This window comes from Mchenga conophoros, linkage group LG14, assembly GCF_057382185.1.
Source record: "Mchenga conophoros isolate Kocher_MC1m ecotype Shallow Benthic linkage group LG14, M_conophoros_male_GT1.1, whole genome shotgun sequence".
NCBI classification, from domain to species: domain Eukaryota; kingdom Metazoa; phylum Chordata; class Actinopteri; order Cichliformes; family Cichlidae; genus Mchenga; species Mchenga conophoros.
Genome location: NC_140539.1, coordinates 13,690,617 through 13,707,594, shown reverse-complemented (window position 1 = coordinate 13,707,594; position 16,978 = coordinate 13,690,617). Strand labels below are relative to the sequence as shown.

General features: G+C 43.5%; 1 protein-coding gene across 1 annotated transcript; it reads right to left on the bottom strand.

Annotated features, from left to right (window-relative positions):
* Positions 1-2,932: 2,932 nt before the first annotated feature.
* Positions 2,933-16,707, bottom strand: LOC146559444 (thiamine transporter 2-like). Its single transcript, XM_085245416.1, has 7 exons — positions 16,561-16,707; positions 16,011-16,246; positions 15,448-15,928; positions 3,929-4,007; positions 3,608-3,800; positions 3,306-3,447; positions 2,933-3,214 (listed from the first exon to the last, which is right to left on the bottom strand). Exons 1-7 carry the CDS (start codon positions 16,705-16,707, stop codon positions 3,104-3,106), a joined length of 1,389 nt encoding a protein of 462 aa, XP_085101542.1. The 3' UTR covers positions 2,933-3,103.
* Positions 16,708-16,978: the final 271 nt, after the last annotated feature.

The following is a 16,978-nucleotide window of genomic DNA, read 5'->3' as shown; positions in this document are numbered from 1 at the left end:
CCAGGGAGGCTGAGGAGTGTGATCCCCCTGTAGTTGGAACATACCCTCCGGTCTCCCCTCTTACTACTGCCCCTGATCTCCACGCAACATTGTAGAGGCGTGTCAACCAGGACAGCCCTACAACGTCCAGAGCCTTCAGGAACTCGGGGCGGACCTCATCAACACCAGGGGCTCTGCCACCAAGGAGTTGTTTAACTGCCTCAGTGACCTCGCCTCCGGAAATTGGCGGGTCATTCCCCTCAACCCTAGACTCTCCTCCTCGGAAGACGTGTCAGTGGGATTAAGGAGGTCCCCGAAGTATTCCTTCCACCGCCTGACAATTTTCTCAGTTGGCGTCAGCAGCAGTCCGCCAGCACTATACACAGTGCAGGTAGAGCACCGCTTTCCCCTCCTGAGACGCCTGACGGTTTGCCAGAATCTCTTCGAGGCAGTCCAAAAGTCTTTTTCCATGGCCTCTCCAAACTCCTCCCACACCCGAGTTTTTGCTTCAGCCACTGTCCGAGCCGCATTCCGCTTGGCCTGTTGATACCTGTCGGCTGCCTCCGGAGTCCCACAGGCTAACCAAGCCCGATAGGACTCCTTCTTCAGCCTGGTGGCTCCCTTCACCTCTAGTGTCCACCTTTTGGTTCGGGGATTACCACCACGGCAGGCACCGACCACCTTGCGGCCGCAGCTCAATGCAGCAGCTTCGGCAATGGAGACACTGAACATGGTCCATTCGGACTCAATGTCCCCAGTCTCCCTCGGAATGCTGTTGAAGCTCTGCCGGAGGTGTGCGTTGAAGATCACGCGGACTGCGGCCTCTGCTAGACGTTCCCAGCACACCCTCACTACGCGTTTAGGTGCACCGAGTCTGTCCAGCGTCCTCCCCCGCCACCTAATCCAACTCACCACCAGGTGGTGATCAGTTGACAGCTCCACCCCCCTGTCTTTACCCGATTGTCCAGAACATATGGTCGCAGGTCTGGTGATACGATTACAAAATCGATCATCGACCTGCGGCCTAGAGTGTCCTGGTGCCACGTGCACTTATGGACACTCTTATGTTCGAACAAGGTGTTCGTTATGGCCAAACTGTGATTTGCACAGAAGTCCAATAACAAAACACTGCTCGGGTTCAGATCAGGGAGGCCGTTCCTCCCAATCACGCCCCTCCAGGTCTTGCTGTCGTTACCCACATGAGCATTGAAGTCTCGCTCTTTGTCTGGTGCCTCACCCAGGATCAATTTGCCATGGGAGACCCTACCAGGGGGCAAAAGTCCCCAGACAACATAGCCCCTGGGATCCCTGGGACACACAAACCACTCCACCATGATAAGGTAGCGATTCACGGAGAGGTGTTTGTTTTGTTTTTTTGAATAACCAGCCCATTGCTCTGGTGAACAGCCATATAGCTAGCATACTTTCTTCTCAGTTAACACTGGACAAGAACCTTAGTACACAGTCTCACTGCGTGCTTCCCTTTTTCGTTCTAGGGTGCGGGTCCACAAACCCCTTCTTATAGCGGTCCATCATGTCAGCTGCACTACAGGGTCAACAACTGGCACGCTTGCATCTATTGCACTGTTTTTGTTTCACTAGTAGCTTTAAAAACACAATGTTTGTAAGAATTTGTATTTTCTATCGCAGTTTGTCATAAATGGAACAATATGCGACACAGTCGTGCTGACACTGTCGAAGGCTACAAAACAGTGATGGTGTGTGCAGAGGCGGAGGTCGATGCCCTCCCCTTTATTTAACCTGTGAACTAGCCTGGCCTCTACTGAGCCATGTAGGAATGTTTAGCTTATTTTAGAGTTTAGAAATGTGTTAACATAGAATGTAGAACTATTGTAGAGACACTGACACTGCCCTCAATATAATAAAGGCCTCACTGTGTTGTGAACTTAGGAGTAGATTGTAGGAGACCCCTCCCCCACTTGAACTGTGAAAGTAAAACAGAGAGGAGTTAATGCTGAGTGGAAATTCCCCAGAGAATGTTTGGGTGGGGGTCTCAACATTTGTAACTGGATAACTGTGGTCTGGAAGGGAGATGGACTTTTATGACTGCAGGGAGTCACGTACATAGAGACACACACCCACAGTGCTTTAACTGTCACGCACACATCCACACGCACACTCACTCATGTGCACTCACATATACACACAGGTATGCGTACACAGTCACACATGAGCACTCACATAGACACGTGGGAACGCGCACATGTAGGCATTCATGTGCTCGTGCACATAGACACAGACACAGTTTGCAGCACACCCTGGGGGGTTTTATGATGGGGACGCCTCTATAAAGCTGGCTGTAACTAACAAAGGGGTGAAGATTTTGCAGAGGGACACACCGGGGGTAAAACTGATTTCGCAACAGCCACAATGTATAATCGAACTGGTTGAAAACTAAGTTATTGCATACAGTATATCCCATTCATTATGCTGCAATTCTGTACTTTTTTTTTTCTTTTAGGAAATTAGCTCTTTGTGCATATCAGTATTTGTATCTAACACACAGAATTTGCTAAGACAGAACTGTTGCTTTGAAAAGCTAATGGGTACTACCAGTTACTGTATTTGTAAAGAACCAAACTATTTGTGCAGGACCCTTTTAGATAAGCTGTTCTCACTAAGGAAATGAATATATTCTGTTGTCAAGGTGGGGTTAGGGTTAGGAGGAGGACTGAATGCTACATCAGGGATGGGTGGGGTGGGGGGCTCGTTTCTCTGTTGTCTCCGCCCTGCTGACAGAGTTGCAACACTTCAAATGACAGTCAGAAGAAATGGCTGATGAACTGAAAACCACTTACTTGCATTGGGTATTAAAAAAGTTTAAGTTAAGGTGTAAATATATACAGTATATATATTAAAATGAATTTTAAGTAAAAAGAAACGACCAAAGCATTCATTTATATGAATGTGTGAAACATTCTTTTATTGTTTTTGTACAAAAAAAAAATGATTTCTATTCATCATGTTGAAGTAAGTAATTTAAAGACTTTTTATCTGCTACTTATGAACTAATGTGAGGTCAATTTAGGGATGGGAAACCATAAGTGATACACTATAACGCTCTATACGTGTTCAGAATCTGTGTTCTTCGCTGCCTGGAGTTTCATCTTTGTCTGGAGGAATTGTCTCTTTTCTGCTTCTTTGTGCTCACCAATAGACCCCGAAGTAAAAAAACAACAGAGATAACCAAGAAGTAGCTGGAATACACGGTGAACTGCAAAGAAGAGTACATGTTTAAAAGGTTAATGACGCTAATGGACAAATAAACAGTGCTGCTGTACATATTTTGTGATCTGATGGCTTACCTGGGAAATGATGGCCAGGCCTAGCCCTCTACTGTCAACTACAACAGACGTGATAATCGTCTGTAGAGCCAGTGCTCCAAAGGTATTTGCCCCAAAGACTAGTGCATATCTTTCCATTGAGAGATCAGCTGCAATCTGATACCTGCAAGCATAGAATTTGTCTTAATCTAAAGGTTGGGGAGGGTTTTTTTAATTTTTATTTTATTTTATTTTATTTTTTAGCTTTTTTGCTCTTATATCTGCAATAAAAATCAAACTAAACTGTGGTAAAGTATAACCCTGATGTGACTTGACACTCTTACATTGCTATAGTTATCAGCGTCATGTACAGTGACTTGAAAACGACGTAACCGCTGTAGCAGACCCAAATGTTGCCAGTGAAAGTCATGAGGAACAGTGAAGCTGCACTCAGTCCAGAGAAACCACCCAGGGCCAGCTCTCCCCACTGCTCCCATCTTACCTCAGTAAAGCCTATCCCGTAGGCAGTGGCTGCACCTGGAAAGCATGTACACGTGGGATAAGACAAATTAGGACAGCTGATTAGGTACTGAGAAATCTTATGTGTCCCTGATAACTTCCATTTGATTTAGGGAGGGGGGGAAATGCCATCTAATGTTGCTTACTTAAGAGGTTTGAGACTGCCTCCACGCCTCCGTTGTAAATGCTGAAGTTCTGAGAAGGCTGCACATGCTCCCACAGCACCTGCGCAGTATGGTGTGGGTATCATTAAGTTGTTCAAGGATGTGTGTGTGTTTAATTATTTCTGTTTAAAATATATATCTAAAATGCCTTTTATTAACACAAGAGAAGGCTTCAGCAACTACAAGGCACTACTTGTTCACTGCAGGTAAACCCATCGTAAAGCAGCCCCCAGTAGCAATTTGGATTGCTGCAGTGATTCAGATGCTTTTACAGCTCACATTTTTGTTTATGCTGCCTTCATAACCAGTGTTGGGACTAACGCGTTATTAAGTAACGCGTTACAGTAACTACGTTATTATTGTGGTAACGAGCACGGTAACTAGTTGTCAAAGAATAATGTTTAAATGTTTTTATGCTTTGCTTCAATACTGATAATTGTAATGTTCTTATTCCTCTATGAATAAAACATCAAGAATTGCTCCTGGTGCTAGCTTCAGCTAGCTGTTTATTATTCTTTCTACCACGATCACTTCTTCTTCTATTCTGTATATCTTATTGATTCCAGAGCGCCCCCTGTGGGTAGCTTCAACAATAGCAACTATCATTACATCCCCTTTCCAAACAGGTTGGTGTTATAATAAGCACAATTCCAAAGAGAACTGTTACTCTGTAACATCTGAACATTCTTGTCTAATATTCAACATGTTATAAATTGTGCAACAAACTACATTCAGTAGTGTTCTCTTTTTTTTTTTTTATAACCAAAAGTTGTAGCACAAGTCAAACAAAATAAATCCAAATGTATACCTTACATCTTCCAGAATGAACCAAATGAATCCCATACAGCCCTCGAGCACATTAGAACTCTTCACCTTTGACAACTTAAACAGTCAATAACACATAACTCAGCAGGTCTCAATTAAGTGTGAACAATTACTATTCTAAATGAATTATTATCCGTTATTTACTTGCGATTTATTATTATTATTTTTTAACAATTCTTTACCACAACAGTTCACACTTGTTCTATGAGCCTCTCTGTACGTTTCTTAGGTCTGGTAGACCTTCTCAGTATTTCAGACATTGGGGAAGTTGAAGGAGGCTCACTGTGGTGCTCAACAGGGTTAGCACCTCGTTGTTCAGTTCCAGTCTCTGTGTCCTGCTGTTTAACATCCTGTGTCTTTAACAGACTTCTCCGGTTTCTTCTTAACACTTGTCCATTCTCTGTCTGAACAGCAAACGATCTGGGCCCTACTTCGCTGAGAACTGTTGCTTTTTTGTCCCAGAAATCTGGACCTGCAATCCTCACAACATCTCTTTCCTGAAGCGGTTCCAGACGGCTTGCAGTTTTGTCATAGTTCCTTTTCTGTCTGTGCTTGAGTTTCATCCTTTTGTCGGTCAGCTTGTTGTCATGTGCATTGTCATTTTCCTTGGAAATGTGTGGAAGTGTGGTGCGGAGCTTGCGATGCATGAGTAGCTCAGCAGGTGATGCCCCACACTCCAGGGATGAAGCTCTGTAGCTTAGCAGAGCCAGGTAAGGGTCGGTCTTACTGTCTCTTGCTTTTTTGAACAATCTCTTTACTATTTGGACTCCTTTTTCTGCCTGTCCATTCGCTTGGGGATACAAGGGACTAGAGGTGATATTGTTAGAGAGTTATCTCTGGGATGCTGGGATGATAGCTCCCTCAGGACTTAAACTCCGGTCAGAGAGTGGGGCACAGAGAGTGATGTCCGGATATACTTTAATGGAAGTTAATAGCAGCTCAACAGTACAGCAGTAGGCATACTTAACGAATGTGGGAGGGGTGGACAGACGTGTGGTTCTGAATAACAAGAAACAAGGAGAAACAATTTTCACATATAAATATAACACTCGTCACTTCCCAACATCATGCCAATATAATGAACTGTAACACAAATAATCAGCTGAATGCTCTGACATAAGAAAGTCCCACAATCCCATTTGAACAGGCAGGAAACAAGAATACCTACATATCTCAGACAACAGAAAGGACCTAATGCCCCCAAATTAGGAAAGGTCGCAATTACATGGTCTTCAGTGCCCTCTAGTGGCTAAATAACACAACCGCAGTACACAGATCCAACCCGCAACAAATGCTACGGTGGTAAGTCACATGCCTCTACCAATCTCGATAAATCTCCTAGCATAAACCCCCTGTAATCAATGTCAAAGTACAACCCGTGCTATAAGTGGACTCGTAGAACTGGAGGGATTTTGACTCACATTTGCACAGGAACGCACACGGCTGGAGATCGCTATTCCCCCACACTCATGGAGAAAAACATGGCTAGTGCTCCTCGGACTCGTGATATGGCAGGAGCGTCGTAAAAGCATGTGACGTCATCACCGCAGCAAACAGTAAGAACAAAGTGGAACTTATCGACAGAAATTAACACTGCACTTATAGCGATGCAATTGAAATATAAGGAGACTTTCGGAGCCGCCCCCAAATTTAAGTAATAAATTTGCTCCTCAACCGAAAGTCTAAGCACCATTGGGTTGACAGTACTCATCATCCTCCCAGGCTGAGAGTCTGACTAATCTGGCAACTGGTCGAAGATATGTCTGTCCCTTGACTGTCACCTCAGCCGCTCTCACCCGACTGTCTGGCCCTGGACAGGCCTTGACCACCTTTCCGATGGGCCACTGCGCTCGCGGTAGTTGTGAGTCAACCACCATAACCACTTGTCCCATGGTCAAGTTGTCAGTTTCCCCCTGCCATCTTTGTCTCCTCTGAAGATCCGGCAGATGGTGACGCAGGAAGTTGGACCAAAAATGGTCCGCCAGAATCTGACTATGGCGCCATCGCCGTCTTCCCAGCATCTCACTCGAAGCACAAATCACCTGGGGGAGTGATGCATCTCGTCGCCCCATTAGCAATAAGTTGGGTGTGACTGGATCCGGATCCGCTACATCCGAAGAGACATACCCAAGAGGCTTTGCATTAATGATCCCTTCCACTTCGATCAGCACAGTTTGCAAAACTGCCTCTGTCACCGTATGGCCTCCCAACACCACTTGAAGAGCTGTCTTCACAGATCTTATCTCCCGTTCCCAAGTACCTCCAAAATGGGGGGAACCTGGTGGATTAAACCGGAACTCAATCCTCTGCTCCGCCAGCTGCTCTTTAATGGGGGCTTCAAGAGCTGAGAAACTAGACCGCAGTTCGGTCTCTCCTCCCCTGAAGTTGGTACCACAGTCAGATAGGATCTCATATGGCTTGCCCCGGCGTGCAATAAACCGACGCAGAGCCATGAGAAAGGCATCGGTATCTATGCTGTCCAACAGGTCAAGATGCACACAGCTCGTAGTCATGCATTTGAATATGATACCCCAGCGCTTTTCAGTGCGCCGTCCCACTTTGATGTTGTAAGGGCCAAAGCAGTCGACCCCAGTGGACCAAAAGGGTGGTTTGTATAGGCGCAGCCTCGCGGGGGGTAGATCTGCCATCCGAGGAATATCAGGACTGGCTCGCCACCTTCGACACTCACCACAGCTGTGCTGGTGCCGCTTGATTGCCTCCCTTCCTCGGAGAATCCAATATTTCCTCCTCATCTCCCCGAACACTCGTTCTGGCCCAGGGTGCAACAGCTGCTCATCGTATTGCCTGATCAGTAGTTTAGTCACCGGATGCTGCGGATCAAGGACTATGGGGTGCATGGCATCCAAGTCCAGACCTTCTGCTCTTCTGAGTCTTCCCCCAACTCTTATCAGTCCAATAGCCGGATCATACTCTGGAGCAAGTGTTAGCAGGCGACTCTGCTTAAGAATTGCCTTACCAGCAACCAGGGTCTGTAATTCCTCGGGGAAGCTATCATTTTGATCATTAAAAAGAAAGAGAAAAATAAGTGTGTCTGTGTCTAACTTCAAAAGTCTTTCCTCTCTTAGAAGTCTTTCCTCTCTTTCCTCTCTGCAATGTAAACAAAATAAACATAAAAGCAGGGGCCTAAACCAAATTAGACTTTATTTTGTCTGCGGGCTCAAATTGTTTATGCAGGTGCATGCAGCAGAGGTTATAAGAATGAGTAGTACAGCGGCAGTAGTCATTTTCAGGATGGCAAGATATTATAGCACAGATGAAGTGTTGGAAATGGTCCTGGACTCCGAGTGTCAGGATAGCTCCTCATCCTCCTCCGAGGATTCTGGAGAGGAAACGGATGAATCTGTGGAACTAGAGCAGCTTGAGTCCAGTTCCCACGAAGAAACATCTGACGCTGAGAGCGAAGGGGAGACGGAGGAAGCAGCTTCGGGATGGACTGCAAAAAATGGCAAAATCATTTGGTCCCCCACTCAGACGGAGACCCTCCGCTATTTTCCTGCAGCTATTGTCACCCCAGGACCGACGCACTACGCCGTCGCCCGAATCAGGGACCCGGGATCCAGCTTCGCACTCCTCTTCACGGATGAAATTGTGCAGCACACGGTGGCAATGACTAATCTGCACGGGAGACGCGAAGTCGCCGGCTGGTATGACATGGACTGTGATGAATTGCATGCTTATGTTGGGCTGCTAATTTTAGCTGGTGTTTACCGGTCAAGACACGAATCGTCTCTCAGCCTCTGGGGTGATAAATGCGGACGGGATATTTTTCGAGCCACCATGTCTCTGAAGCGTTTCCAACAAATCGGCGGGGCGCTTCGTTTTGATGATAAGCTTACCCGACCCCGACGCCGTCAGGACAAGCTGGCTGCCTTCCGCCAGGTGTGGGATTTGTGGACAACTCGCCTGGAGCTGCTCTTCAACCCAGGCAGAGACGTTTGTGTTGATGAACAGCTCGTCCCGTTCCGAGGAAGATGCAAGTTCAAGCAATATATACCAACGAAGCCAGCAAGGTACGGTCTAAAAATATGGGCTGTATGCGACGTGGAAACCTCCTACGCCTGGAGACTCCAGATATACACGGGCAAAGTTGGTGATCGCGCGGAGGTGAACCAGGGGATGCGGGTGGCCCTGGAGCTCACAGAGGGGCTCCAGGGAAACGTGGTCACATGTGACAATTTTTTCACGTCCTTTGCCCTGGCAGAAGAGCTGTTGAAGAGGAAAGTGGCCCTAGTTGGAACGATTAGGAAAAACAAGCCGGAGCTTCCGCCTCGATTGCTCCAGACAAGAGGGAGAGCGGTCCTGTCGTCTGCGTTCGCCTTCACGCTCACCCACACTCTTGTCTCCTATGTTCCCCGACGTGGCAAAAATGTGCTCTTGATGAGCACAAAACACCGCTCTCCGGATGTGAGCATGGAAGGGAAGCAAAAGCCAGTAATCATCCAGGATTACAATCGGTGCAAAGGTGGTGTTGACAACCTTGACAAGGTAGGTGTCATTACGCATCAGTTACGCACAGATTTATTCCTTGCTCATATATTCTTGTGTAAAATATACATAGGTTTGAAATTTTCTGTTTTTGTGTGTGTGTGTGTGTGTGTGTGTGTGTGTGTGTGTGTGTTTTTAGGTTGTTGGCACCTATTCCTGTCGGAGGATAACAAAGCGCTGGCCAGTGGCACTCTTCCACAACCTGCTGGACGTGTCACTGTTCAACTCCTACGTGCTGTGGACAGCTGTCAACCCATCCTGGAATGAGCAGAAATATTACAAACGGAGGCTGTATGTTGAAGAAGTGGGTGAAGCTTTAGTACACCCACACATACTGAAGCGAGGACGCCTTCCCCGCTCATCAGGTGCTGCAGCCATCGTGACGAGTGCGCAGAGTGCTGCTGCAGGCCCCGCCCTGATCCCTACTTCCAAGGGCAGGAGACAGTGCGAGTTCTGCGCCGAGAAAAGGAGACGCGTTGTCGGCACCTGCTGCAAATGCGGGAAGTCCATATGCAAGGACCACATTCTGATCATTTGCAGCCACTGTGTCAGCTGAGGACTCTGACACACCTCCACATACACACCACACCTCCACATATGCTCTCCCCCCCTCCCTTGCTCTTTCTTACTTATATCTTTCCCGTTCCCAAAAACATAAATGTTGATGTTCATTGTTCAAAATAAAAGTTTTTCTGGTTCAAACTGATCTTGTATTTTCATTTACATATTTTTTTCATTTTATTTTAGAACACAACAAGGAAAAAAAGCATTTATTGGGGAAAAAGTGAAAAACCATAATATACCATTATATTGAATTTCCTCTGCCCCTGCATTAAAAATAATGCTGGATCAAAACGAACGTTGGTGCGAATCTTTGACCCATCTAAAGGCCTAATTATAATAACAATCAAATATTACTTCAATTTTTTTTTTTGGAAAATATTTAGTTTTTTTTGTTTTTTGGGGCTAAAAAAAATGGTGCGCTCATGTAATTAAACTGCGATTAAAAGGGTTAAAACCCCCGAAATATAATTAAAACTTTATATGAATATTTCAGGGAGAAGTAGTTTTAAAAGATTGGCTAATTTAAAGTGGAAAAAAAATATGAATATATAATCTTTTTATAGCATTTTTTCGGGCGTGGCACAAAACGGTCACTAGGGGGAAGGGTGTGAGGTTTTTTTTTAAATTTGCCCCTGCATTAAAAATAATGCTGGATCAAAATGAATGTTGGTTCGAATCTTTGACCCATCTAAAGGCCTAATTATAATAACAATCAAATATTACTTCAAATTTTTTTTTTGGAAAATATTTAGTTTTTTTGTTTTTTGGGGTTAAAAAAAATGGTGCGCTCATGTAATTAAACTGCGATTAAAAGGGTTAAAACCCCCGAAATATAATTAAAACTTTATATGAATATTTCAGGGAGAAGTAGTTTTAAAAGATTGGCTAATTTAAAGTGGAAAAAAAATATGAATATATAATCTTTTTATAGCATTTTTTCGGGCGTGGCACAAAACGGTCACTAGGGGGAAGGGTGTGAGGTTTTTTTTTAAATTTGCCCCTGCATTAAAAATAATGCTGGATCAAAATGAATGTTGGTTCGAATCTTTGACCCATCTAAAGGCCTAATTATAATAACAATCAAATATTACTTCAAATTTTTTTTTGGAAAATATTTAGTTTTTTTGTTTTTTGGGGCTAAAAAAACGGTGCGCTCATGTAATTAAACTGCGATTAAAAGGGTTAAAACCCCCGAAATATAATTAAAACTTTATATGAATATTTCAGGGAGAAGTAGTTTTAAAAGATTGGCTAATTTAAAGTGGAAAAAAATATGAATACATAAGGTTTTTATTGCATTTTTTGGGGCGTGGCACAAAACGGTCCCTAGGGGGAAGGGTGTGAGTTTATTAAAAGAAGGCAGGAGGGTTAAAGACGGACCAAAGGAAGGAAAGCATATATTTTGGTTAAGTTTGATAAATTAGAATTAGAAGGTATTGTTACATTAAAATGATCAAAATGAAATAAAAAGGCTATACCAAAAACAGGTTATAACATAGGAAATGTGAGGTTTTAAGATGAAGTTAGTATTAACAAACAGGAGTTGTTTCTAGGCAGCATTTAGCTATGATGAAATGTATGCAGGAGTAATTGCTTATATGCTTAAACTTAATTGATTAAAGTGGTTGTTTTCTTTTGGAGCTTTTAGTAGAATAGGCGTTTATAATGATTTTCTTGTTAAAAAGGTGACTTTAGATTAGAATAGAGGAATTTGCAGCAGCGACGGTTTGTGTACAGGATGTGATGATCAGATAAGGGAAAATAGAGTGTGCAACCGGACGTGTAACGAGTAACGTTGAAGAATATATATAAATACAAGTCAATAAGTTAAGAAGATAATTAGGATAAGGCTTTTGATTAAAGAGTCCCAATTATGATAAGTTAGGGAGGTGCAGGAAAAGGTGTTTTGTTTCCTTTGCAGAAGATCTCTGGACCACAAGAGAGGGACTGAGAAAACCTAATCTTACGCATGGAGTATTCTCGAGTGGGAGCTGGTGTTTATTACTGGACCAATTGGCTGACATGAGGTTGTCTGATTTGCTGAGCCAGAGGACAGCTAGAGAGGGTCAGAGCGAGGACACAATGTATTGCGACCTCTGGTGTTCCAGAGGTCGGGAGAGGGAGTGTGGAGCAGGGAAATTATTTTACTGCTATTGGTAAATAATCATCATTATTACTATTGCATTATATCCATATATAATCTGCAGCATTGATATTGTATTCAGAGGTTTAAACAGTGTGTGTGTCTTTCAGAAAGACTAAGTTGCAGTTGACAGGAAGTTGCAGAGAGTTTGCAGAAGTGAAAGCAGAGTCTAAGTTATTCTGAGGAGCAGGTTAGACGAGGCTATTTGAATTACTAGGTCATTCAAATTGTCTGTTATACTTTTATATTCTTTTACTAAGCTCTTAGTAGAGGTTCTTGATTAAAACATTTATTCAACATAGTGCCGGAATTGTGCCCCAGTTCTGGTGTCAGACCACACATTCAAAATTACCCCTGGATCAACTTCATCAACTAAACGACACAAGCGAGAAGCAAGCGACGTCCGACCCCACGACTCAATATGGGGCAGTAACGTACCACAAGAGTTCAAGTTATGGACTACTGGACAGAAAGTCCTGCACTCACTGTTCCCATGGGTGGGAAACGGAAAAAACATGCTGAGGATTGAGACTTTGGACTACAGATTCGGACTATTCCTGAACAGCTCAACAAAAATCAACAAGGCACAAAACGAGGAAATTGACGCAATAAGAATAGTGGTCATGCAACACAGAGTCGCCCTGGACATGATACTTGCAAAAAGAGGAGGGCTCTGTGTCCTATTCAACACCACTTGTTGCACCTACATACCAGACAACATGCACTCTCAGAACATGACGGATGCTTTGAACACTTTGAAAAAGCTTCAAAGAGCCCAATTTGAGGACTATATGCCTAGCTCTGAAGACTGGCTAACATGGCTATTGAGTGGCAGCTGGAAGACTCTATTAATGAAAGGACTGGTTATCATAGGAGTATTGCTTTTGTTACTGTGTATGTTTTCCACATGTATCCTGCCATGTATCAGATCGATGATTCTATACATGGTGAACACATTCATTATTGCATACGTCGGAATCCCTCAAGAAGACTGTGAAAGTAATGTCTAAACCTAACTGCTTTACGTTACAGCTCCAGAATGTTTCGTCACAGTTCACATGCACAAGGAAGTTACGACCGAAAATGTTTCTACAAGTGGCCGCTAACTGACGAACAATGTATTGTGATGAGTGAAAACATTAACAACAGGAGGGAATGTCAAAGAATAATGTTTAAATGTTTTTATGCTTTGCTTCAATACTGATAATGTTCATATTTTCACTGTGCAGCTCAGCTTGATAAACGTGAAACTGCAAGCCGCGTGTGCCATGTGATAAGGCCACAAGATCAGCACAAAAATACACATCTTCAGAAGCTGATAGGAGCTTCACCGCACCCACACGTCCGCAGAAGTTGACTCGCATTATCTTTATTATTCTTAGAAACTGACTTGCTGCACACACACATACACACGAACATGAAAAACAGGAACTGCTATCTATGCTTTAAATAAAGGAAACGCCTGCAGCTGAGTGTGAGTCTCTTTGTTGAGCGCTCACCCGTGCACGTTAAAAATCTCTCCAAGTTTTTTTTTTTTTTTTTTTTTTTTTTTTTTTTTTTTGTGTGTTTGTTGTTGTGTTATTATTATTATTGTCTTGTCCGTATGTAATACAAAGGAAAAAGTACAAAATAAAGAGTTAAAAAAAAAATCTCTCCAAGTGTCTAAGTGTTGTTTCTTCACCTGAGTGTTTGATAATTGTTGATATCCTTGACACTAGTTATTATGCCAAAACCGGGAACGCGTTACTCGTTACTGGGATTTAGATAGGCTCGTTATTCGTTACTTCGTGTGGTGGCATCGCGGAGCTTCCACAGATTCAATAACATTAGCAAGTGGTGGAAGCCAGCAGGTGGATGAAGGAAAAGGGAGGCAAGAGGAGAGACCCGAAGCTGCCGCTGGTCCGAGTTTCAGGTGATTGAACTTCAGGTAAGAAGTTATAACCTGCAGTCCATCTGGGTCAGATATGAACCAAGTTTAGGTGGAGTTTATTTTCGTTATGCTGACTTTTTCGTACTGTACTAGCTAGCATGATGGAGTTTCTATACAGCTGGGTGGTGCTATGTTACTGATGTTGAACTTTATTTTGTTCATAAGGTTAATTATTAGAGTTGTCAACCGTCCCGTAAAAAACGGAATCGTTTCGTATTCAGAGAAAATATTATGCGTTTCGTATTGAGGTGAAAAGGAACACAGTTTGTCCCGGACTTCAGCTACAATGAAAAAGACACAAAGCTGGAGTTATTCTGTGTTTATGCTGCACAGCTGCCTCTTCTCCTCTCATTCTCTCCCCTCTCTCTCCTGTTTCTACTTCAATCATGAAACTGATCAATGATCAGCTGATCGGCTTTTCTCTCTTGTTTATTTATCGCCCACTTTGTGCCAGAAAGAGGAAACCAGCGGATGTCGCGTTAAACAACAGCAGCACTTTTAAGCTTGATCAGCTGTTGTTAGAATTTATTTAATATTAATTTCTAGTATCAGCTGATGTTTGCTGGAGCCACAGCTGTAAAGCTGCTGGTCATGATATCGGTTTGGTTATCTGGTGAGAGAGAAACATGAAGATGAAACCAGGAGATGTCCTTACTGGATCATCAGAGCTGAACAGGTGATGGAGAAACAGGTTTACCTTTTAGGTCACATGAATGAGTTGAAGGGAAGTTATGAACTGTTTCTGAGAGACAAATAACACCAGGATCCTTTTTTAAGTAGCTGACAGCTGGTAACTGTGCAGGGGCGGGTCTAGCAAAGTGTTGCCAGGGGTCCATGTAGGGCATTAAAAGGGAAATGGGGGCACAAGGAAATACTTTCTTATTCTCATTTAAAATGTCTCACTTTAAAAAAAAAATTATCTGAGTCTTGCAACAAACGATTGATAGATTGATGCATATATACCATCAGAATAGTGTACATCACTGTCACAACAGTGTTTATTTTCATTCAAAGGCTTTATGATTTTTCCTATAATGGTGGGCCGGTCTCTAGTCAAAATGCCCGGGATGATTTTTTTGTCCCAGTCCAGCCCTGTATGCAGCTCAGCTGCAGTCTGGTGTTACCTACATCTTCCTATTCAGAAGGCAGAATTTCCGAGTTCTGAGTACAATCGAAAGCACCACGACTGCAGTTTTTGTGTTGGATGTAAAAAGCAGGCTAAATAGAATCAGGCGTGGGATTTCTCTCGTGGAAATGTGCACATTATCTTTTCCTTTCTATTGGTAGGTGGCACAGTGCACTTGTGGCAAGTAAGCAAGCTAGAAGACTGCCAATCTTGCTGGGTATCCAGTTACGGAAGCAACACATAAACAAGAGAATTCTGAGTAAAACCAAAGTTACTTTCCCTAGTAACTAGTTACTCTGAAAGTAACGAGTAACTTGAAGTAACTGGGTTACTTTTGATAGAAGTAACTAGTAATGTAACTAAGTTACTAATTTAAAGTAACTTACCCAACACTGTTCATAACTGACCTGCACATAGTTGACAGTCTGGTTATACCCACAGGTAGCCATTGCCCACCACACAGACCAGTAGAGCAGCTGTCTAGAGGAATAGCAGTGGCGGAAATCCCTCCACAGCTGGAGGAGGACTTGGCCGCAACTCTGCGTAATGATAGATTCAAGCTTCTCAGTATCAGGCTCTCCTTCTCCACTCTCCACCATTTCACCTCCTCCATCTTCCAGTGATGCATTTATTGCGTTTGACTGTTCTGCTGCAGTCTGTCTCCCACGTCTTTGATGAAAGAACATGCTCTTCTGTGGCACTGGCAAGAAGAAGGAAGTGAGGAGAGCGATGGCAGTGAGAACCAGAGTGAACACCAGGATGTTGTTGTATGACATGAGGTCGAAGCTGACAAGCAGCTGACCCAACACGGAGCCCACTGTATACCCCAGGAGCTGGACACTGCGGCTGTAAGAGGTGGCCTTCCGGTATCTCTTCAAATCTATTACACTGTAATAAAGAGCATATTCAAAATGTCAAGTCTCCCATGAGCAATGCTAAAAATCCAAATCTGTGAGATGTACTACATGACCTGTAAATGTAGGAGAAGTAGGCCACGTCGCTGGCTGTCGCAACTCCGCAAAAGAACTGCATAGCCTGCATGGCTGGCACACTTGCTGTCCACAGCAGCAGTGCTTGGGTGATGAAGATCATAACACATTGAAACACCACTACAGGCATGTAACGCAGCCAGTCAGTGAGAAGGAACACCGGCACTAGTACGGACAGATAGGAGTATGTCCACACTGGGAAAATTTGATTGTTGACCTGTCAGGGAAAAACTCATCAAAGGCAGGAAATGCATGACTTTATAGCAAATGATTAAAGGTTTCAGAATCTTGATTGGATTTCTATCACTTAGATTTTTTATTTTTATCTTTTTAAAGATGCCGGTTATCTCTCTGCTATGAATCACCAGCTTGTGTGTGCATGTGTGTGTGATTATTTGTAATTGCAGCATGTACAAAAGAGAAAGTTACCAACTTTTTCACCATAAGGACCGAAAAACTGAAAATCATTTCTTTTCTAAGTCTGTTTTGATTGAATTACACTATAGCCTTTCTAGCATATGTCATATATACCTGCTCACTTGTCAGATTCTTATCCGGTCCTGTCAAATATGGGATGAGAAAAGGCTCCAGTGGTCTAACTGTGCTGAAGAATCCATAAATGCAAAGCAGAATAGTGGGATACTTCCAGTCTGATCTCCACTTCTTCACTGCCTCCATGTTGGCTTTCCTGTTTCATGTGTAAGTGTGTGATGGGGGAAAAATACCTCACAACTCTCTAGGCATTTTGTTAATCAGCAACCTGGTCAAAGAGCAACACAATCTTGGTGACACTCGAGCACAAGCTGAGATAAAACTTTGATAAATTAAACAGGTAAGCGCCCAAAACTCTGGACTTTAATACCAATCAGAAGTAACTGTTTTATTGTGTTGTTTGTCTTCCTGTCTGGGTTGCAGATAGCAAAAATACACAACACATAAATGTTTGCTT

Coding starts and splice junctions, on each gene's coding strand:
- LOC146559444 (XM_085245416.1), bottom strand. CDS start 16,707: ATGGAGGCAGTGAAGAAGTGGAGATCAGACTGGAAGTATCCCACTATT. Junction 4,008..15,447: donor AGACTGTCAACTATGTGCAG/GTCAGTTATGAA, acceptor CATACTGCGCAG/GTGCTGTGGGAGCATGTGCA. Junction 3,448..3,607: donor ACGCTGATAACTATAGCAAT/GTAAGAGTGTCA, acceptor CTATGCTTGCAG/GTATCAGATTGCAGCTGATC.